This window comes from Anas acuta, chromosome 22, assembly GCF_963932015.1.
Source record: "Anas acuta chromosome 22, bAnaAcu1.1, whole genome shotgun sequence".
In the NCBI taxonomy this organism is placed as follows: Eukaryota; Metazoa; Chordata; class Aves; order Anseriformes; family Anatidae; genus Anas; species Anas acuta.
Genome location: NC_089000.1, coordinates 1,036,725 through 1,059,823, shown reverse-complemented (window position 1 = coordinate 1,059,823; position 23,099 = coordinate 1,036,725). Strand labels below are relative to the sequence as shown.

The 23,099-nt window shown below is 51.2% G+C and overlaps 1 protein-coding gene and 1 long non-coding RNA gene across 6 annotated transcripts in view; both read right to left on the bottom strand.

The window, feature by feature from the left end:
- SPEN (spen family transcriptional repressor) overlaps positions 1-12,388 on the bottom strand; it is a 65,294-nt gene extending 52,906 nt beyond the window's left edge. For 2 of the 3 annotated variants that reach the window (XM_068658343.1, XM_068658344.1), the window contains exon 1: positions 11,907-12,387. In XM_068658343.1, the coding sequence (XP_068514444.1) occupies positions 11,907-11,989 (83 nt within the window). In that variant the 5' untranslated portion in view covers positions 11,990-12,387. Of the gene's footprint in view, positions 1-11,906 lie in introns of all 3 variants that reach the window. The other variant, XM_068658347.1, reaches the window with a different exon arrangement.
- Positions 12,389-14,590: 2,202 nt separating this feature from the next.
- LOC137843287 (uncharacterized) lies at positions 14,591-23,092 on the bottom strand. Of its 3 annotated transcripts, XR_011089439.1 has the most exons (3): positions 22,873-23,006; positions 18,938-18,995; positions 14,591-18,406 (listed from the first exon to the last, which is right to left on the bottom strand). It is a non-coding gene; the product is annotated as an uncharacterized lncRNA (long non-coding RNA). The 3 variants fall into 3 exon arrangements; XR_011089438.1 differs by having other exon boundaries at positions 14,591-18,995; positions 22,968-23,092; XR_011089437.1 differs by having other exon boundaries at positions 14,591-18,995.
- Positions 23,093-23,099: the final 7 nt, after the last annotated feature.

Sequence of the window (23,099 nt, the reverse complement as noted above, 5' to 3'; positions counted from 1 at the left end):
CATGGATCACCATTCCCCAGCCCACCACCAGCTCTTTTTAGGAAACACTGCTCAGAGCCAAGCCCCAGGGCCACCAGCTTGGCCGTGGCCCTCGCTGCCACGCCACTGATGGTACAGACCATGGAGAGGGAAGACAACAGGCCTAAGAAGCCATGTGCCACCATATTCTGTGCTTCGTGTTCGTTATAACCACGTACTTTTCTTGCCATGGAAAATATTTAGGTGCTTTTACTTGGTACAAGCCTTTGGAATTACATTTGGCTTCCAGTCATGCCTTCAGCAGAGGACCAGGATATCTTTGGTCAAATATCATCACATGTCTAGCACGGAAGGAAGACTTGAGAGCTTACAGATACAGAACAGAGGAGTCTAAACAAAAGGTACTCAGACCACACACACACTGCATTATTGGGTTTGGGTCCTTTCATGAGAACAGCAACCAATCGATAGCAGAAAGCAAACCCAGAGGCAGGCCATAAATAAGTGCGTGCGCAGGGCTGGGACAAAAATAATGCACGCTAATGGGAACGCAATCTCAGCAGAGAACGGGCTGAATCCCGCAGCCCTGGAAAACTACTTAAAATGAACAGCATGCGCGGAACCGTCACCTGACGAGCCACAATTGCTCGTCTTTGTAAGCCCGTCACTCAAACCTGGAGAATTTGTCAAACAGGATCGCGAACGCTTAATGACGACCATGGAAACATACGCACGGCCCCCGGCCTTCGCTGGCAGCTGCTGTGCAGGCAGACCTCGCTGCAGGACTCACTGCAACCAGCTGGACACCACTGCCCAGCACCGAGGGTGCCTGACCGCGGAGCACGGAGCACCTCAGAAATCCCTCACCTGTCTTTGAAACCGAACAACTGGCTCTTCAGGCTCACGGTGAAAATCCTGTGACGTTCCAGAGTATTTGTCTAATGCACCTACACACACACCTCTTTACAGAACCCGACAGCACCAGCGTGGAACCCTCCTCCAAGCGCCCCATCTTCCCCGTTTTCCAAGAACAGGATTCTCAGGGGAAGCACACAGGTACCAAGCAGGACGAGGGTAGCGGCACAAAGCTGCCAGCGACGTATGGAGCACTTCCAGCAGCCTCCAGAGATCCAACGTAGGGCACGGACGCTCCCTATCTCCAGCTGCTATGTCACGTTAAAGATGGCTAAAAATAAAGCAAATTCCATGCCTTTACTTCTACCTTTCTTTGCACGAAATGACTGTTTCTACAATGAGAAGCCATCACAAGCGGCCGGGGTAGCGTTCTGGATGATCAAGAGTAGGAGAGCTTGTCGGTGAGTGGGGAATCCACACAATGTAAGGCTTTGAAAACCTTTACCTTCACAAAACCACGCAAAATAAAAGCTCTCCGTATCACAAGGAGTGCCGGTTTTCAAACCATACGGCGAACAGACCTTGTGGCAGCAGTGATTCAGAAACACGCCCTAATTACCAAGCTCCCATGCTTTTCTAGATTGCAATCTTAGCTGCTTTAAAACTTGTTTAGAGTGATCTTTATTAGCTCTGAGACCTTTCAGAGGGGGAGGGGTGGGGAATAAAGTTCTGCAGGGCATTCTCGCTAGCTCTCTAGCAATAAAGGTTTTTAAACAATTCTCAAAGTTCAGGAGCACAAACCATCAACCAGGTTACGGTGCTAAGGCAAACTGCTGACATGACAGGGCTGAACCCTTAACGCGCCGACCCCAACTCCCCTCAGCCCGAAATACTAGCCGAGCCCAGGCCTATCCTGCATTTCCCTGCTCGCTTTAGCCTAACAGCATTTTATGGGAAATCTCCCAGCTCCGACTACAAACAGGGGTTTTGTTAATGAGATACAGCACGTGTTTCTGCCACGCACTGAGAACAGCGAGGGCTTTGTCTATGCTCGTAATCCCTCAGTGAGAGATGACAAAGTAGGAAATTAAAAAGCTAGCATAGGCACATTCACTGATACTTCTGATACCTGTTATTTAAGAGCAACACGCTCGGCGTATCAGATAGTCTGGTAGATAACTCCATGCTGAAATAAGCGCTCGCCTCTTGCTTACAGCTCAGCTGAATGCTCCATTTTAGGATCCAAAGCAGAAGTCAATCCTAATTACAATATTTTATTTACATCTTCATGGCAAAGTCACCGTCTGGATACCGCCGAGGTGTTAATACACTGCGTTCTGGGCACCGGGATCACCTGAAGCAAGCTGGGAAAAGCCCTCAGCCTTTCCTGGTTTCATGTAGCACCTCGCTGCAGCTCCTGCAACGCCAGCCTTGCAGTCAAAAGGCAAACCCTGACCGTCCTGCAGCGAGGGGCTGCGTGCTGAACGGTGTGGGCTAAAGCTCCATCAGTACAGCTGCCATGGCCATGCAGCAAAGTGACAGAAGCTCCGTTGGTAAGGAACTTGTGCCAGCAGCCACTTCTGCACCATGGAGAAGTACACAAGCAGCCATGGCAGGGCTTACCGGTAATACACATTTTCGTATTATTTAAAAAAAAAAAAAATCAAAGCAGCTTTGTGTGCAGTAATAATGAAGACTCATTTCTTATGGATGCATGTCTTGAGGTCGAATTCCCTGGCGTCCAATAAATGCCAGTTCCCACTGCAGCTTTTCCCACGGTTAGGAACACCTCTCTCCCATGTGGATTCTTTAATGTCTAATAAGGGTTGTACGCACGCTGCAGCTTTTCTCTCCATGGGGCCACTAATCAGGTCTCCCTCCTCTATTAAAACCGCTTGTTTTCATGAAACGCGCAGGAACATTGCATCTCTGAGACTGCGAGCATCTCCTCTGCCCTCGAGTTTAGCTGAAACTGGCTAACGGGTTCTACAGTGATTAGGGAAGATATGCATGCAGGGCAAGATCACATCAGTCTTGCTCTCTTTGCAGATCAGAATATATAAGAATTAGACTGTTCTTGAACAGTAAAATTAATCCCAGAAGCTCAAAGAGGTTACAGAAATTTGCAGGAGCCCTGCAAGGCAGAGAACACACTCAATCGCTCTCTATCCAGGCCAACGCACCGTGATTCTTCCTCCTCCAACCCACACAGACGCACGGCACCGCGTTACTACGCACTAGATGCACTGCCACCAAATTCCATCTCCAGGGTATCTCTCCTTCCAGCTTAAAGCACAACCGACAGATTTTCTTCAACAATACTGGTGGTGATAGGCTACACTAAATGCTTTCTGAACAGGAATTGCCCAAGCCTTTTCGTTTGAGTGAATGCTTTTAGGATTTGGTCAGATTTGATTTTAGAATGTACTTGCATTGCAACTGTAGGGGCACCTCCTGCTTAATCAGGTTTTTCGTTCTTACATGAAAGGGTAAATCCCCATCTCAGTTTTGCTTCTCCAAGCCCTGCTTTGCATGTATTCAGCAGCAGATGGAGGAAAATGCAGAGTCATAACATTATGGTCTCCCTGCCATGCTGTAAAGTACTTTAAATACGTACCATCTTAAGGCTTTACGAGTCTCGGTGATCACCGGTTCATACTTCTCTAGTGAAACAAACTTTATAACCTGTCTTCCTACAAGGTTTTATAGGTTTTCCAAGAAACTGTATTCCAGAAGAACATAAAAATAAAGTGGATTTGTCTGCCCTCACCAAGACCATCCCAAGCACTGGAATCACTCCTCCCCGTGAACCACCACTGTCTGAATGAGCAACCAGCCTCAACAACTTGAAATTCACTCCTCACGGAAAGCAGCCATGGATCCACAGCCCCAGAGACACATCCAAGTCCCCGACCCCAGCAGCTCCCCGCTCCAGGCAGGTCACTCTCTTGAAACCAGAGGAGGAATTGTGCCAGAACCCACACCGACAGTGCTCCTCCTGCCCTCCCTGCCCTAACGCAGCCAGCTACGGCAGCGTAACCACCACAAGAGCACCTTCCTGATGCTGTTCTGCTCATCTGCTTCACCCCCAGATGCTCACTGTCAGAAATCACTCTGAGGTGAGCTAGGCAAGAGCAGGAATGAGCACCTCAGCAGTGGGACCAAAGTCTCTGGGAGGAAGAGACACTTCTTGAGCTCCGCCAGATCCCACACATCTCAGGGTTCCCTCAGCCACATATACTAACTATGCCAGCATTGAAACCACACTTACTTTTTAAACATAGCAAAGCTTCCCTGCTACTAATACATCAAACCAGTTGTTTGAGAATTCAGAAGACCAAGGGTTCATTTCAGCTTTGACAACAAGGAGGTCACTGTGCACATCGTTAGCCACCTAGGCACACACTGAGATGGCTTTCCGAGAGCTGCATCTCACACATACGAGCACGAATTCCCGAAATTAAATCAGATTTGATTCCGTATACAAGGAAGATAGTTATCCATTCTGAGCTTTTATTCTCCTCACAGTCAGGATGTGAATGAGGCCGGAAGACTTTTTCCTCCAGCGATGACTACTTTAAACATCCAACTTGGCAATTTATCTTTCTTATTTTGCCCTACTGACTGTTCCGGGTCACCCACAGCTGCCACAGAGCGCCTGAAGAGGGAAGGCTGAAATAAGCCTCTGTGAGCTTTTTGGCAGCCGCCCCCGCCGGCGGGGACAGGAGGCACTCACGCCAGCAGCACGATGGGACGGACCCCAGCTCGCTCCATGCGGGGACAGCCGCGACAGGGACATCAAGTTATTCATAACGAGTCCCACAGACAGAGGACATCAGCAGCTCAGGTTTCTACCTGGAGGAAAACTGATTCGCCGCTCGTTAAAGTTACAGCCTGGCAGTGCTCTTTTCATTCAGCTAAAAGATTACTTCAAAACCAGCCGTGATTGTGTGCCCGGTCACGACTGTGACAAAAGCTTGGTGTGAACCCAGCTCTGGTTTCCTACCACATCAGAGGGTAACAGAAGACACATAAGGTCTTGTGTTTGGATAGGAGGGCATCCAAGAGGAAGACACAAACAAGTCACCATTGCCTCCATCTGCAGAGAGCGCTGGCACGAATCACCAATCCACGCTGCTCCCAAGGATGTTCGGATTTATCTCGTTTTCGGCCTGAGACCAGAGCACGTTCAGCACGCTTTCGTTAGATTTGGCCACGCACGCCACAGATCTAAGTGTACTAAAAGAAAGTGCTTTCAATTTTAAATTGTTGAGCTTCATTAAAAAGGGGAAGAGAAAGGAAGCAAAAAAAGCTCCCTTTTGTTCTTAAAAAGTGTCTGGGTTTTTTAAACAGAGACTGGTCACTGAGATAGGCTGCCACTCGTCTCCCATGATTAGTTTCTCTGAGCGGAAAATTGATGTTCCTTTCGCATCCCAATTCTGCTGCGTTCTCACCCAAGTCACCATGAATATTTGGACCTCAGACAACGCATGAATATACAAAATAGCGTACGGAGCCAGCCGCACGCAATGCTACAGGGTACACTTCCAAAAAATCCGTCTTGAGAAGTATGTTGTTTCAAATGAATTCAGAGACACTGCCTTCATAGTCAATCTACCCCGTTAACAGATCAGATTGCAGCAGGCCCTGGAATATATTGTGGTATATTTATGAAAAGTCTGTAACTGTTTATTCTTTTATTAAGGGATGTTATCTTCACACTACAGGATTTTACAGATTGCATGCGACGATTACACAGTGTTAGTAGGTTAAACAATAACTATGGAAATGCAGAAACCAAAGCAGTCGCTGTGTTTTATTCATTACACAGAAGTCATCATCACATCTTAAAACATTACTGCAGACGGGCATTAGGGACGGGTTTTTGGACCGGAGGAGACCAGAGCTGACATGACCCAGCCACAACGGGAGCTCTCCAGGCAGGCAGAAAGGCAAAGGCTCTGGCATTGCCCCCGCACGTACCCTCATCAGGTCCGAGCCAGTGCCTTGCTAGCTCGGCAGCAAAAAAGCAGCTTTTGTCTGATGTTCATTAACTGTTCAAATCATCTTCAGAGCACTACAGAGACTCATGTGAAGGTAAGCCACGAGACTGGTTGTACACTGTGAATTTCCATCTTCAGGCTCATATTCCTCCCACGAGATTTCTAAATTGGCATGCCGAAGACGCAGCTAAACTCAAAATCTTATTATGGAGAGTAATCATATTTTCTAGTTTATTCCTTAGTTCATTGTTTAAGAATGTTTGCCTTTCCAGTCTTTGGTTTCAGGGCGTTCGCAGACCTCAGCGAGTTCACGGAGCTTAATAAAAAACACATAGGCTGTATCTCACAAGTGCTTATTTTTGGTAGCCACCAAAACCAGACCTTACCCACCCCAAAAGCAACTTAACTGCTTACACCCCCGTCACCAGCACCTCCAGGAGCAGCAGCTGAAGCAACTTGACAGCAGCCAGGAGGGGCGACCCTCACCTTCACCCCCTCCCCACCATCCCCAAACACCACCACAACACCTCGCTTTGGCTGTCATTGTCCCTCAGGTGCATCTTCACGTGCAGAACACGTCCTCCTGCTCACAAGCTGACGACAGCATGAAGCCACCAGAGCAGCCAGTCAGTCTGCAGCCGCAGCACATCGGCTCAGGAAAAACAAAGCTCTGGGTTCGTCCTGACTCACCAACGTGCCCAAGGACTGCAGCCTGCCCTCCACTCATTTGGATATTTGCTTCCTTTCTTATGAAATGCTAGCTGGCGTTTCTTGGCCCTCAGCGAAGACAAGGACCTAATTTTGGACACACCTTAAGACTGCAATAAGGTCATCTGCCTGAGAACTTGGCATGACTTTCTGTCCTACGAAAAGCATTGGGGGAAAAAAAAAAACAGTCAACAAGACTATCAAAAACAGCTTTAGGCCTTTCCTAGTCCCCTGTTTTAAGTTGATGAATGGGTTTAATATCCGCATATGCCTCACAAGGGCTGTTACGCTCTCCGTGCACCAGCCTGCTTTCTCTCTTCACAGAAGGGGTTCCACAGGGAGCCAAATGCTTCCAGCGACCCAGATTCGGCCACGGCAACCCTCAAGCTCCAACAAGCATCTCCCATGCACGTTGAGCAACCTCACGGAGCTTTTACATGACTGAGTTAGGCATTCAGCAATCCACCAGAAAGGGCATCAGGATTATTTATTATGGTACCAATGGAATTTAGAGTAAGCAGAAGAAATACCAAAAGCCAGCGTAACTTCAGAGCAGCCTTTCAGCCAGAACAGGACCAGGACACGCAACCAGGACGCTCTGAAGAAAGTTCAGGCAACAAGCAATGCTGGCAAGACTCACCAGAGGACAGAATTTTGTAACGAACTGACATCCACTTATCTTTCTAACACGGCTCAGCGTTTAAAAACACTTAATAGAAGCTTAGTCCAAATCTGTGCTCGGTGCGGCTCTTCATTAAGTTTCTTTGAAGTCATTCTACAGGCATCTCCCTGCCAAGCGTGGCGTCACCAAGCTGCCACCTCAAAGTGCACGCGAAGAGCAGAACGCGGAGCAGCCAGCAGACCCCAAAAGTGCCAAGGAGACACAGCTCTGCCGTGGGGAAGAAGCAGGTGGCTGCTCGGGGAGATTCTCCATTGGGGCCAGGGCCGGCAGCACCACCAGAGGTGTTGTGGAAAACGGGGGCACCGCCAGCACCCGCGCTCCTTTAGCCCCTCGACTGAAAAGCCTTCGTGCAATGCGAGGCTGGCTTTCGCTACGGAGCCAGACCAAGGCTCAAGAAGGCAGAACACGCCTTGTGCCTTCCATGTCTGTCTTTCCCATCCGATTCTGGGCAATTAGCTTAATCCCCATGCCTTAATCCCCCAACCGAATGCCTTCCCACGATCTTCCTGCGTTTTCTGTTCTGCAAAACTACAATCACCTTACTGGAGACGTTTGTAAAACGCAGCATAACCCAGTGCCGACACTGCCTGATATTCCAGACACTGCCTCAACAAAGCACAGGCATAAATTTTACCTTCCCCTTCCTTTCAAAGGCACTGAGCTAAAAAGGCTAGCGCCTGCGCTGTGGAAACACCATCACCTACAAGTGGTAAGAACGGAGAGGAAAAAAAGCAGAAGTAGTTCATTCTGCATCCATATTCCTGCCTCCTCCTCAGATAAACCTAACATCTGGTTAGGGACCTCTATATGCAAAGCTGATTTAGTGTAACTACCCATGTGTTTGCATCTTACGCGATATCCAAGAACCATTACTAGATTGTAAGCAATAAAAGCCCGGGAACGTATTCGAGAATTTTACTAGAAGAACTGCGGCGCTCCTACATCCGACTCAAGCCTGTTCCTGTGGAAAGGCACCGAAAGACCTGCTGCTGGTGTAAGCGGGGAAGGCTGGAGAAACGGTGCAGTCCTAAATAAACAGCTCCAACACTGAACAGCCATGGGGGGGTTCTTCCAAGGGCCCCAAGCCAGTCCCCCGGTGGCAGTCCTACTGCTCTGCCCCACACGAGCTGGGGAGCAGTCAACCCGCATCCCGCTGCGCCACCTTCACCCTCGGCAGCAATGCATGGAGCAGAGAGCAGGAAGGCTTCATGTTCCCAGGCTCCCAACCATCAGACACAACATTTTGTACGCTGACCGAATGTTATTTGGAAGTTACTGAAAACAAACACGTGCTCTCGATTACGCCCATGTACTGCAGAGCAACTCCAAAGAGCGGCGGTGTTGGAAACACAAACTGCTTCTCCAGAGGGTATCCTACACCCCTCGGACCAGGGAGCTCGCTGCTTTTCCAACAGGCCTGAAGAAGAGTTACGATACTCGTCTCCTCCTGGGCTGCTCTGATCTGCAACGCATTCGCAGTGACTTTAAAGGAGCGCGTTTGTTCCCCGAAACCCGGGGTTTCTCCCGGGCTTGGTTGCCCCTCTGAACATCTTAATTCTCCCACAGAATACGAGATAGCATACCAAAGTCACATGGCACGCAATTAAGCGGCTTTTACTCCTCTTGCCCTTTAAAACACCAATAAAGGGACAAAGCCGTGTTCTTTCAGATTAACCGGGAGAAAACACAGGGAAAAAAAAATATGGAAGGCCAACACTTGTGCTGGGGACAACTGTTACTATATTTAGTTGCCTTGTTCCGCAAGCTGCCGAGCATCTGTTCCAGTGATGGTGAATGACTTTTTTCCTGCTAGTCAAGACAGTGTTAATTAGGTGAGCCCAGAATGATTGCTCCCACTGCTTCCCCGCGCGCCCAGCTCAGCCCCGACACCCTGCCAGGGGCTCGGCGTTTGCTCCATCTTAACTGCGGACCCCAGCTCCTGGCCCCGATTGCTTTCATATTCAGGAATGCCTGAGTAGCTCACCGAAAGAAAACACAGCACGTTAGAAGTTTTTCAAAAGGGAGTAGCTGCCTAGGAGAACAAAACAAAAGCCCTGAGTGATTTTTTTTTTTCCCAATACACACAAAATCACTCTCTTGCTATCCCTTTTAGTACAGAGACAATCTATAAAAAGGAGTCCTCAGGAAAAAAAATAACACTATGTGATAAGCCAAGGATTCAAGACCAACTCCAGTATTTGCTCATCTGAGAGGAGAATTCATAAACAGTGTTGTAACCAATCAAGAGTGTTTTACAACCAAAAAGACAGCTTCTGCAAAACGCCTTCGTCTTAATCCCTTCTCTTAAAAAATGACTTGAAAGCCTGCAAACGCCAGCAAGGTGCCCACAGTAACTGGACAAGGAAAGAAAAGAAGAAAAAACCAGCACACCCCTCCTACTGAACACGCCTGCCAGGCCTGAAGTTTCAGAGCCGTCCTTGAATTTTGCTTCTTTGGAAGCAGGATGGTCGCGTTTCCCAAATGTGCTCCTAGCAGAGGCTGGGCAGCAGCAGGGCAGCGTGCACCTCGTCAGCCAAGGGGACACACAAAGCCCCCGCAGGCAGTGCTGCTGCCCAGGCCGGGGGATCCCAGGCGGGCTGCTCCCCAACTCCCTCCCGCTGGCAGCGCGGTGCCGCCAGCGGCCGCTCTCAGGCAGGGGGATGGGTGGGAACTCCATTTCGCTGAGATCAGCTCCGTCTCCTCAGGCTCGCGCTCCAAAGGCGACAAACTCTTCTTTCCAAGGAGGCAGCTCTCCGCCTCGCAGCCGTGACACCGGGCCCTGGCGCACAAAGAGCGCGGCTCCATTGTCCGCGGGCAGTCCCTGCACCTCGCTGGCACCCGGGGCTACGGGTACCTGCGGCAGAGACCTGGGCAACCGGACCCCCGTGGGGGTCCCTCGCCCTCCTCTCTGGTACCCACACCCCGAGCCAGATGCTCAGAGCGGAGCCAGATGTGCAGAGCAGAGGCACAGAGCGGCTGCAGCGTATTTTTACCCGTGTGTTTACTCGTGCGAGACCGGCCTCCTCGAAACGCGCTAACGTTGAAAGAAATCTCTTTTCAAAACAAAGTGAGAAATTATAGGAACGAAGGGTTTTGCCTGGCAGCAAACCTCCCTCCAAAGCCACCAATCGAAACTCGCAAAGGTAGAAACAACAACAAAAAAAAAAAAGGTAATTAATTCAGAGCCTACCATTTTTTCCACATCCATCTCTAAGCAACAGTACCATAGCAACTTTTTCCTGCTTTAATACATCTTACAAAAGAGGAGGCACGGACAAAATAAGACCCAGGAATGTCAAATTTCCACTTCCAGTCGAGTGCCTCGGATTTCCTCAGCCAGCTATGCCTGGAATTACACCAACAGCCCCGCAGCGCATTTTCTGCCCCGAACCCTGCCTTTGTATAACGCCCGATCCCGCGACCTGGGCTCGGGGACACCACAAACCACACCAAATGCCCCAGTGCCACCCCCTCCGTGGGAGCCACCGGGCGAGCAGGCGGCGGTGGCGTTGAAAGGTTTGGGGAGGGGGGGGACAAACATGAAGAGAAGCGACGAGTAAATAGGTCGGCGCAGCCCCCGCTCCGAGCGCGGATACGCAGCTGAACCTTGTTTTCCTTTGTATTTTTTTTTTAACGATTCCTGTTTTTTTTTTTTCATTTCAGCTCCAGCCTCGCCACGCCTGGCTGCCAGCCCCTCAGGATCGCAGCCCGGGGGTGCCCGAGCCCCCGCTCCGCCTGCCCACGCCGCCGGGGCCCCGCCGCCATTTTAGAGGCCGCCTGGCAGCAGCCGGCTGTGGGGAGAAGCCCCCCGGGGCCGCTCGGCTCAGCCCAGCGCCGTGCACAGGCAGCGGGGGGACCACGAGCCGTGTCCCCAAACCCGTGGGGGGGGCACGGTGCCACCCCACACCGAGGCGGGGGGCGGGGGGGGCAGCACCCACGGCCCCTTTTCGGGCCGAGGCTGCGGGCAGGGAGGCAGCCGGGGCCCCGCCATCTGTCAGCGGGCTCCCCGGCCCAGCCTCCTCGCGTGTTGGTAACCACATCTATTTTTCCCATGGTGACTCATTATTAAGGACGCGCCGTCATTTTTCCAGCAGCGAGAGCGAGGCAGGCTGGAGGAAGCTTCCAAATCCTTTCGGGATTTAAAAAATAAAAAATAAAAAAAAAAAAAAAAAAATCACTCGGTGGGAAATCAGCGGCTGCACCCCGGGCTCGTCACCTTTTTCTTTTTTCCTAAGAGGAGCTTGCAGCGTGCAGCGGGCACCAACTTTGTGCGCGCACGTTTCCCACAGCCACGGAAGCCTCTCGCACGGAGCCGTGCAGCGGGGAGGAGGAAAATACAACCGAGCCAACAGCCACTACTTCCTCGTGAGCTGCGCCGTGGGAGCTGGGCTCGTCTGTGCAACAACGACACAGCGAGAGGGAGGGGAAAAAAAAAAAAAAAAGAAAAAAAACACAAAAAAACAGCCAACAATAAGCGGCCCGGCCCGCGGAGCGCTGCCCTCGTGGAGGGCTGCGGGGCTGGGCGCTGCTTCCTCCGGGGCTCTGCTGGGTGCCCCCGGCAGCTCCGCCTGGCAGCAGCGGGGGCACGGCCGCGGCCCGCTCTGGAGCACGGGCCGGTCCCACAGCACCCCCCCAACCACCCACCCACCCCCCCAGGCCGCCCCCGCTGCCCCACTCACCGCTTGAAGTGCTCGATGATCTTCTCCTCGCGCACGTTCTCCGGCAGGTTGCCCACCCAGAGGTGCCTGGTTTCCCGCACCATGCTGCGCGGCGCGGGGCGAGCCCGCCGCCCCGGCCCCGGCCCCGGCCCCGGCCCCGGTCCTGGCCCCGGCCCCGGCCCCTGCCCGGCCTCGCGGCCGCCTCCCCCCGCGCAGCGCTGCCTCCCGCCGCCGCCGCCGCTCGCCCGCCGCCGCCCCCGCCTCCTGCCGGCCGCCCTCCGCCTCTTCCGCCGCGGGGCCCCGCCGCCCTCAGCTGCCTCCCCCCGCGGCGGCGGCGGCGGCGGTGGTGGCGGCGGCGGGCGGCACCATGGGCTGCGGGGGGGCCCCCTGGCTGCCGGGCGGCGGGCTCCCCCCCCGCCGCGGCTCCGCTCGCTGCCGGCCGCCCCCCGCCTCGGCCCCGGCGCGCTGCTTCGCGCTTCCTCCTCCTCCTCCTCCTCCTCCTCCTCCTCCGGCAGCGGCAGCGCGGCGCCCCCCCCCCGCCGCCCCCCCCTTCCTCCTCCTCCTCCTCCTCCTCCTCCTCCTGCCCCTCGCGGCTCCGCCGGCTCCGCTCGCTCGCCCCCCCCCGCGCCTCTCGCAGCGCCACACGGGGGCCCCCGCGCAGGCGCAGTGCGCGCACGGGCGCGCGCGCCGCGGCCCCGCCGCCGGCATTGGGCGGGGGGGGGGGGGTTGGAAGGGGGGGGGGGGGAGGGGGGGGGAGGAGGAGCGCGAGCGCGCAACGCCCCGCGGCCGGGCGGCGGCACCGCGCATGCGCGGGGGCGCGCGGGGGCAGTGAGGGGAGGGGGGGGAATGGGGGGGGCAGAGATGAGGGGGGAATGGGGGGGGATGGAAAGGGGTGAGGGGTGGGAAATAAAGGGGGGGGGCACAGAAAGGGGGTGTAAAATGGGAAATTGGGGTGTGACCGCTCTGTATAGCCGATAAGGGGGGGCTGGATTGCAAAAAAGGGGGTGAGGAGGAGGAGGGGGTGACGTGTGAGGTGTGAGGTGAGGGGGGGGCACAAAATGGGGCTGCCCTGAGGGAGGGGGGCACTGACGGGAGGTGATGAGAATCGAGGGGGCTGCGCTGCCAGAAGTGGGGCTCAGAGCAAGGAGCTGCGTTACACAGCATGGGGTACACCACAAAGAAGGGGGTGCAGCGTGCCGAGCACCCAGGGGGGAGGACACAAGGCGAGGGGGGGGCAGGACGAGCCTTCCAGGGTGCTCCCAGGAGCCCCCCCAGCTCTGACACACGCTGCCCGACAGACACACGGACACCCCGACACACTCAGAGGCCGGGGCCTCGAGGCTCCCCCTCTCCCTGACACGCAAACCGAAGGAAACCCCAGCGCGCTGCCTCCATGCCATCAGCAAGAGCAAGTCAAAAATTAATTTGGGTGAAGGCAGGCAAGGGCCCGGCGTTGCGCGGCCTCTCACGAGCCCATAGCGCTGTTTATCTCGAATGACTCCAAAGTTCAGAGCTATATGCAACCTCACGCGGGGCTGGCAGCGCTGGCCGCCCGCCAAGCGCTCCGGCAGTGGGAGGGAGGTCACTGAATCATCCTCGCTCTTATGCAAACGGCCACGGGCGCCTCGCTGCCAAATCCTTCCCCCGACCCAAACGGGGAGGCCGCGGCGCCCTGAGAACCGCGCAAAACAAACTCCCACCACGCAGGGGTTCGGAGAGCAAGGCGTCCCCTGCTCCCGTGCCCCAGTGTGGGTTTTCTGTGGGGATTTTCTGAAAAAAGCACCCACTGCTGGCAGAAGTTGCCTGCCCCGGTGCTGGAGCGCGGGCAGGGTGAGCCGCCCACGACAAGCGGCGTGGGGCAGGCAGCGCTTCGCACCCCGGCATCCGCCGTGAAAGGACGGAGTGCTGAAAAGAGCGAAAAAATGTGAAATTACAGTTGCAGGGATTTTGGTACTTAACACTGCTGACAAGGCCGCGGTCTGACCCGTCCCTGCTTGAAGGGCAGCTCTTGAACCCGGAGCTGCACGTCCTTAACCTGGAGGGTTTTTCACCTACAGGAAAAAAACGTGAGACTCTGCGCTGCTGATACTACCGCTTTTTTCATTTATGTGCCCAAAAATGCCCAGCTGATTACTGCCACAACACTCAGAGCAGCAGCGAGTGAGCAGTCTGAGGTCAGGATAAAACTGAACACGCACCCAGGGCCATTAGTACTTTTTTATTTTTTTTTGAAGCCACATAAGCCAGTTAGCTGCTTTCACCACAGAGAGCAGACTAATATTTCAGTATTTTCCTTGGCCAAAGCCTCCCGCTTGCTGCCGGCACTTTTCTATTGATTAAAACCATGTTCTTATTTGTTGGGATGAGCGGAGCTCAACTGTGCCGCCTCTGCCCTTAGTCCACGCTCGTTAATCTCCGGTGGGCACCTTGCAAGATGCCACCCGGTCCGGCAGGACCCTGCCCAGGGCGGCTGTAACCTTCTAGCAGCAACTGGTCAAAGTCGTCGAGCTATAGGTCACTTAAACTTGCAAATCTCTTGATTTAATCAGACCTCTGACGCACATCAACTTGAGCCTCTGCAAACCTGGGTCTTATCCCCAGCTCTGATCCCTTCATGGCCCCGTGCCTCAGTTTCCCCAGTGATGACGGGTGTTAAACTGCCCTGCCAAACTGAGATCTACTGATTAAAAATAAATAAATACATCTTTTGAATGCAAACCATTTATTATTTAAAGCATGTGACCAAGCCACACACACACACAAAAAGGCATTGCTAATGTACTCCACCAGAGTTTTCCACCACACATTTCTCTATGGAAATGGGCTTAGCTCTTTGTTTTAGCTGGTCAAAAGCCCAACGAGCAGGAACTACTTGTCTATACCTTTTTTAAGCACTCCACAGGCATCCACTTTGGGGAGGAAAGAACCCCCCCCTTCCCTCAAACCATGCATCAAGTAGCTTTTCGATGCCATATTTTCCCCTCCCCAGCTGGGCATGCTTGCTGAGGCAACACTTCCAACCATTTTCCCTCCCTCCCTGCCAGGGAAACACATCCAAGGGACAAGAGAAAGCCACACGGGCTCCCAGGTCCTTCAAAGAAACCTCTCGCGGGGTCACTGCTGTCACACCACGATCCCGAGAGCAGGCTGGCCGGCAGGGACGTCTGCAGGCCGACCAGGAGCTGTGGCAAACAAAGGCATTGACTCTGTTGACAGAAGAAATGGTTGAAAACAGTGCTTAAAAGGCTCCATTTACATGAAAGCCAGCTGGAAGAAGAGCACAAACCCCAGCCCCTGACGCAAAGCGAAGCCCTGGACCATTCTGATACTTTCCATATGTTTTTGGGGGAAACTGTTCCCAGTTGCAACACGCAGCTTGGGCAATGCCGCCGTGACGGGATTCCTCCGGCTCACTCTAAGATTTTAAAGAACACGGGCTGATGCTCAGCTCAAGACAGGAGCGAGCACAACCTCCACCTCAGGAGGCCAAAGGGACCTCGATAAAGGACCAACCTTATGTGGCAGCAGCCGCTGCTGTCCTTGTCACTGCAGGAGGGACACATGTCCAGCCCACGGTCCCGGCACTGCTGGCGACACGAACCCGGTGGCAAGCACCAAGGGCTGAGATAACCCTGGACCCCGGTGTGCTACTGCCACGCGGGGGGCAACGAGCCAAAAAGAGGAGAGTCCGGCTGCTCTCCTCCACCTGATGCCTCTTGGCCTTCGGCACACACCAGGGCAGTGTTGGGCACACGGCAAGGCACAATTTAATTACTCGTACACGCGGTAGGTGTAGCGAGAACCCAGCTATCTCTGGGTATCTCGGTCAAACACTCAGTTAAAACATCTGCATGTTTCTTATCACCACTTGGAGAGGATTAAAATACCAGGCCAGATATTAATGAGGGAGCAGGTTATAAACCCATCTCAGCTTGAACACTGTGTTCACATCAAGAAAAGCAAAGCAAGAACAGGACAGATCAAAAGAGAGCCATTAAAGGCGTGAGAAAATGGTGCTGCCATATAAGGAGCTAATAAAGTTAGCAGCTCTCCAGTTTGGAGAAAAAAAAGGGCAGGAGAATCAGAAAACATCCTTGGGGTCCATACAAAAAGCGAAGGAACAGCCAGAGACAGCCTCGCAGCTAGGAGGAAATGTGAATAAATTGAAGGGCACGTCACAGAGCGAGCAGACAACACTTGAAAAGGCAAGTTCATACATTTTTAACATGTAACATAATGTTCGTAACATTTTTAACACTGTGTCTTACCCAAGTGGTGGAGCGCACTGCCACGTGTTGCAGGGACGGCTTGCCAAACATTTAAAAAAGATTAGATACCGAACAAGGACAGCAACCAGAGCTATATTTGCTAAGACCGGGACTTCCTACGCTTGGGTCTGGCTTAGCAAGGGCTCTGCCTCTGGAGCTCGCAGCTGGGGCTGGGGCAGGGAGGCGTCATGCTGCTCCCCGCAGCTGGGGACATCGGCATCGACCAGAGACCTGCAAGGATTGCAGCGGCCGCAGTCACGGCACGCAGCAATTATCCCCAGTGTCCAGCAGGCACCCAGCTTTGCTTTGCTTTTTACAGGAAAACGCTGTGTTACTCAGCCCAGGGCTCTCAGACAGCACCAAGAACGCTTGGAGCTCTGCTTTGTTCGAGCTGGCCAGCTCCAGCCTCCATCTTGCCATTGGAAAATTTATTTACGTGCCCTTCCTGCTCATTGACTATATTTATTAACGTGACAGTATGGCAGCTGAATATCAAATTGCCAGCCAGGCTTTTATCTCATTTTTAAGCCAGCCTGAATTACCGGGCTAATTTTATTGCTTACCCATTACATTTTATGCAACGGATAATTTTCTCCAAGAAGGGATTGGTGCTGTTTGATATTTGGGCTCATGTGTTGCCAAGATGGAGGAGATTGGTTTTTACGATAACGCTTGGAACACGAAGCCCGGTTCTGGATCCTAAGCAACACAAAGCATAGGATTTGTATTAATAAAGCTATTGATTTGGGTTCTTGCCTCCTTGAGGGTTAGTGCTCCAAGCCTTCAAAACGTGAGAACTCTGTCCAGAAGGCTCCCTTCGAGTCACTGAAATGGTTGCACCCAGAATTTAGCGATCCTTTTCAAACACCGCTCCCAGCTAAACCCGGTGGTGGTGTTCGTTTTTACCCACACAGCGCTGGGGATGGGAGCTGCCACAAAATACTGCCACTGTAGCCAGTGGGTTAGCATCAGCCACCTTCTGCAGCACAGTAAACACAGCTCAGGAGCCCCTGGAATTTGGTGTACAGTGAACCCGTTTGTATATATATAAAAGCACACTTCTGTTTCCAAAATACGTTGCTACACAAAAACAGACGTTTCAGCACCGCACAGAGCGATTGCTAAGCCACGCAACCAAAACACCATGTGCACTCACAGGGCTGCAAAGGAGCTCGTTCTTGCTTACCGTGTAGCAAATATATTGGAATTAATACCTAATTTTTCATGAAACGTAGGGAAAAAAATAGAAACATCAAGGTGCCAGCTTCAGCCTTGGCCCCAAAGATCTCTGCAACCACATGAGGAGCTGTACCTGCTCGTTTTTCCCAAACACAGGGTATTTAAACAACCAAACAGAGGACTTCAGTCTTCCAGGCTGCAAAATAGGACGCTTCAGGGGAAAAGAAAGTGGGAGGGGGTTTGTGGGGGAGGCCAGCCCCACACTGCAAAGGATTTAAAAGCAAACCAAACCATTCGGACAGAAGAGATCACTGTATTCTGCACGTTGCCATTTTTAACACCCCGTTGATGTGCATTAACTCTACATAAAAGGCCCCACATGCAATGCCCAGGAGGAATCACAGAAATTATGCTGAAGATGCTGCGGGACAAGAGTTTAACACAAAGAACACAGTCCAGCCCTGTGAGTTGAAGGCTGCTCTTCCCCACATTCCCCATCTGATTGATCGGCACACCCAGCAGAAAATAAATCGCAAGCCAGCCAACATCAGCGCTTTTGTTTCACCAAACGACATTTTGATACTGAAGTGATGTTACTGTGTTTTAAACGAAGCAGACTGGGCACGTTCATGCCATGATCACTCTCACTTCAAGGAAAAGGCACAGAAGAAAAGTGCTTGCACATCGAGAGCAATCGCATCTTAAATCCTCTCCAGCAATATAGCACAGGAGAACAGTTTATTGTCTAGCTTTGGCTTTCATTTTACCCTACCACTAGCTCTGCAGACCTCACGATGCATCTTTATGCCTTTTTAACTCCTCGCTATAATAGGAAAGCTGGAAAGGCTGTGGTTTCCCCCTTTATGGAGGAGGAGTGGAGGTTTCTATCACTCGCTTGCTTTTTGGCACCAGAAATTCAGGTTTTGTTTAGCTTGGAAACCTCGCGGATGTAGTTCTAGTAACTCTTCAGTCCAAAGCATGGGGCGGTAAAAGTTCAGTGCTCAAAAGGTAACTCACTTAGCTGTCCCAAACTGCCAAGGAAAAGTAATTCTGAGTCCCACAGGGTATGCCAGCCTGGAAAACATGAAATCATCCCAAACGGTCAGTTTGTTGGTCCACTGTACCTGCAGGCCAGCGGAGACCTCTGAGAAACACAAGGCTTATCTCCAAACACATCCTAGCAAGAGAATAAAATTATTTTCCTGCCCATGCTCATTTAATCCAAATATATGAGAGATTTCAGGCACACGAGCTATTGGCAATTTCCACGTCCACCACACACCAGCTTCCCCCAGCTCTCCAGCACAGGGTATGAAATCTGGCCTGGACACCTCATGCTAATCCTCAGCTAAATTTTTGCCAGAAGAGCATAAAGTCACAGCCACGCTACAAATCACTGCAGCAACCAGGCTGCCTCGCTGGCAGGGAAATCGCTGCGTTTCTCATTAGGTGTTGCTCCAGCTTAGCAGGGCAGGGCCCCTCCGCTGGTCAGCCAGAGGCACTCACACAAGACCAATGCCAACGCTCTCATTAAGGAACGCTGCACTCACACAACACCAATCCCAATATTCTCGTTAAGGAAGGCTAACGACAAGGTGCCAATACCTGCTCTCCTTGCTCACTGGTAACCGCTAGGGCTCTGCCTGCTGAAGTCATGCACGACCTAGGAGAGACCAGAACCAGGTGCTTTTTATTACATTTTGCAACACAACAAAAGAAATTGCACCCAGTAAGGAACTATTTCCCTTCTTCCTGGTGAGCAAGCACAACCTTGAGGAATCAAGTAATGAAGCCGCAGCATCTCCTGGGAGCAAGTTCACAGAAAAAATAGTTCAAGGGGACCCTGATCTTCAGCAACACAATTTAGCATGTTGCAACCCTCCCTCTGACGTCCGCGCATTGCATTTGCCTGAGCAAAATTAGGAGTAATATACTATTGCACGTAGGTCTGTTCACTTGTAGGGAAAGGGGCCCCACAGTTTTACTCCCTGGAGGCGCCCGCTCTCCCCACCCCTTTTGTGTGTGTGTGTTTTTTTTTTAATGTGCCACACATCAGCACAATGCTGACAACTGCATTGTATGTTTTCTGCCTATGCAGCAGTTCAAGAGCACACAACTCTGGAAGGTTTTTTGAAAGGGGAAAGGGGGAGGGAGCTGTCCTTTGCTATCCCATTTTAATTGCATGGCTCGCTCTTCTGTGTGACTATGGGGAAGGGGAAAAAACAAAGGATTAAGAACAGCACCGATTTTAGCATCCAAAAGGATCAAACTCAGTCTTCTCCCGAGATACAGTCAATTGGGCTTAGAGTAAAAGCCACCATAGGCAAGAAAAAAAAAATACACCGGGGTTTCTTCTCTGGCATTGGACCCTAGAAGACAGCTCATCTATCCTCACTTGCTGTTGTTACAGCCTCTGTGTTTCCACACCTGCCAATGCAGAGATATTGGCAGTGAAAAGGGAAAATGGATGGAAGGGTATGAAAAGCCAGCCTGTCAGTTTTTCCACCTGCCAGCAGCAGCCTGATGGAGCCTTGGTGGCACAACTCCAAAGAGCAGTGACCAGAGCACATTACCAGCCTTCACAAATAGAGCTAATAGCTAATATCTCACATGCACTTGCGTTACATAGATAGGACCAGCAAACACAGCCTCCTTTAACAATAAAGATGACTAATCCCCAGCAGTTTTTCTTTATTCCTTTTTTGTTTGTTTGTTTTTAAAGCCCACAAGGCAGAGCTTTTTCCAGAAGCACCGGCCTCTTCTTTTGTGAAACAGCAAGTGGTGGGAAGGGGAAGCCCTGGGACCTACTCATGCTATCCAGACAGAAGTAACCACAGAAACATTGTGGCTTTCTGTGGCCAGTGTACAGCACACACACAACCAGACCACTGTGCCTTACAGTCCTTGGCAAGGCCAGGTCCAACTGCCCCGATGGCTCTTGGATCGCTGCATGTTTACAGTACTTACAGAGAAGGTATCTACCGTGGAGTGGGAATTACACAAAAAACCTTGCATTTCCCTAGGAGGAAAAAAAAAAATACGGCAGAAGACAGCTTTCACCCATAGCATTGCAACAGTCCCCCATGCTACCTGGGTCAGGGAAGGGATGTGCAGAAAAAAAGCTGCACGCAGGGTTGTGTAATCGAAGCGGAGCATCTGCATTAGCTTGGTGGGCCCAGTCCCCCCGGCAAGGTCATTCTGGCTTGCACAGACACATTAGTGCTCACAGCCTGCTTTAATGCAAAGCTGTGGTCAAACCACAGTGGAGCCAGCACTACAGGAGGTCACCTGGGGACTACAAGAAGGTAATGAATTAAAGAAAAAAAAAAATCTATAAGCAGATGTTTACTGACAAGCAGGCAAGTCCACATCTTCACTCCGGCAAAGAGCAAGAAGGAAGGGTCACTTGCGTGGAGCAGGGTGAGAAATAACAGCCCAGTTCCCAGGACACAGCAAAATCCATCTACAGAGAACACTAAACAGATTTAGGTTACAGCTTTTAGCCATCCCGCATACCAACCTACCCCCTCCCAGCTTTGCAGCCCTAAACCCCACCAGATCTGTCGTTATTCTAGCACTCAGAAACGGAGATTTGCCACCGATTCCAGGTCTACGTGATTTTTGGTGGCACTATTAAAATACTTACCCACCTCACAGGCAGAGCTGTGAAAGCTTAAATATGTGTGTGTTTGCAAATGATTTTGAAAGCCTTCCAAGGAAGGTGCTGTAGAATTGTAAATCCTTCCCATTATTAATAAAATGGAGCTATTGTTCCAGCTCTAATCAAGACTTGTCTCCAGCTGGGCAATTTTAAAATGCAATTCAAAGCGCACACACACACACACAAAAAACGATCATGAGGAAGCTTCAACCCACAGGCTACCGAAAGAAAAAAAAAAAAATCATTGAAACAGCAAGCTGTTGGGGGGGGTGGGGGTGGATAAAAAATAATAACGCTGCTATTTAAAATGAATTCCAAGCAGAAGCACGTCGGGGCGAGGGGAAGCCTTTCTCCCACCGCCTGGGAAAGGTCACTTCTGCCATCAGCAGCAAAGCCTCGCTCCGCAGATCAAGGCTGCGGCAGTGCATGCAAGCGAGCGACCCCATTGCTGGAAGCCCAGCCTCATCCATCTCCATCAGGAGACATCTCTGCTTTTAATTTATTTAGCAAAGGGGGAGGGGGGAAGGGAAGAAAAAAAAAAAAAAGAAGAAAAAAAAAAAAAGGCTTGCAAACACCTCCCAGCACCCCCTTCAAGGATGGGGAAATGGAGCAGGGGGGAGAGGCTCGGAAAGAGGCTGCGAGCAGCCAGAGCCCCTCCAAACCAGGGAGGGAGGGAAGGAGGGAGGTGGTGCATGGTGCATCCTCCTCCTCCTCCTCCTCCTCCTCCTCCCCCGGCGGCAGGACCACGCCTGCCCGGCGCTGCGGCAAAGGCTCCGCAGTGGGTGCTCCCCTCCCCCGTGCAATTTCCTCTGCTGTAGAAATTTCTGGAATAAGCAGCCAAGCTGGGGAGAGGAGAGAAACCTTCCTACCCACAGAGGGAGAAAAAAAAAAAAAAAAAAAAAAAAAAGCGAGCGAGCCATAGAGCAGATAATAAAAGGGAAAGGAATGCCCAAGGAGCGGGGCACGGCTCTGCCTGCCTGCAGCAGATCTCAGTGTACAACATATGCGCCGCGGGGTTTTGCAGCCTGCGAGGCTGGAAACAAAACGCACCAACACAAAAGCACAAAAAATGGTGGTGTTTGGAGCGCTAGATGGTGGAATAAAGGAGCTGATCCCTCCTCCCGGAGCTACAGCAAAGCCCTGCCACTTAAGTTGAACTAATTTGTCCTCTCTTCTTGGTACAATGAATTGTCTGATCTGGACTATTTGATTGCGTTTGCAGCTTCAGTTACTGGGGTTTGTTTTTGTATTTTTTTTTTTCATTTTTGGTTCTGTTTCATTGTTTTCATTTTTTATTTTTATCTTTTAATTCAAAAAATCCTCCCCAAATATCCCATGGAAAAATCTACATCTCTGTGGAACAAATAAAACATTCAGGCACAAACTTCCATCATGGACTGTTAAAAAGAAATGGGTTGCTTTTTTCTTTTTTTCCTTTTTTTTTTTTTTTATTTTTATTATGGCATTTTTTTCTTCTGCTTTTAGGATATATTGTAGTAGAAAGCCAATGGAGGAAAACACAGGTAATATATATATATAAATATAAAATCAAACATATATACGGGCCAAAATTGAGTAATTATATGTAATTAAATCATAGTGTTTTAGGTGTGTGGCTTTTGTTTTATATTCTGTAATCAGTCCTTGGAAGAAAGAGATATACAAATATACATATATGTAGAAATAAAATAATATCTGCATGGGCCTAAATCTATAATTCTAGGGGAAAAATAATAATAAAAAAAGTAATAGTATTTTAGGTGTGTGGTTTTTAACAAAGCAGGGGCAATGTTATAATGTAACAATACTGTGGTGCAGAGAAAGGTAAGACAGCATTAACAAAAAAAAAAAAAAGGAAAAGAAAAAGCGTACGTGGTACTTTGGCTGCAGCCTCCAGCGAGCATTTGGATGTGACGGGGTGTTTTTTTACGGTATTACCACGTCTGATCACACCAAGTATATGCTTTTAATTACCCGAATGGCGGGCAGGCTGTCGTGTGGAGCCAGGCAAGCAGCAGCTTCTTCCCCGCGCCCCTCCAGCTCTGCAGATAAATCACTCCTTGGGTGTTTTGGGTTTTCGGTGCCTTTTTTTTTTTTTTAATCACG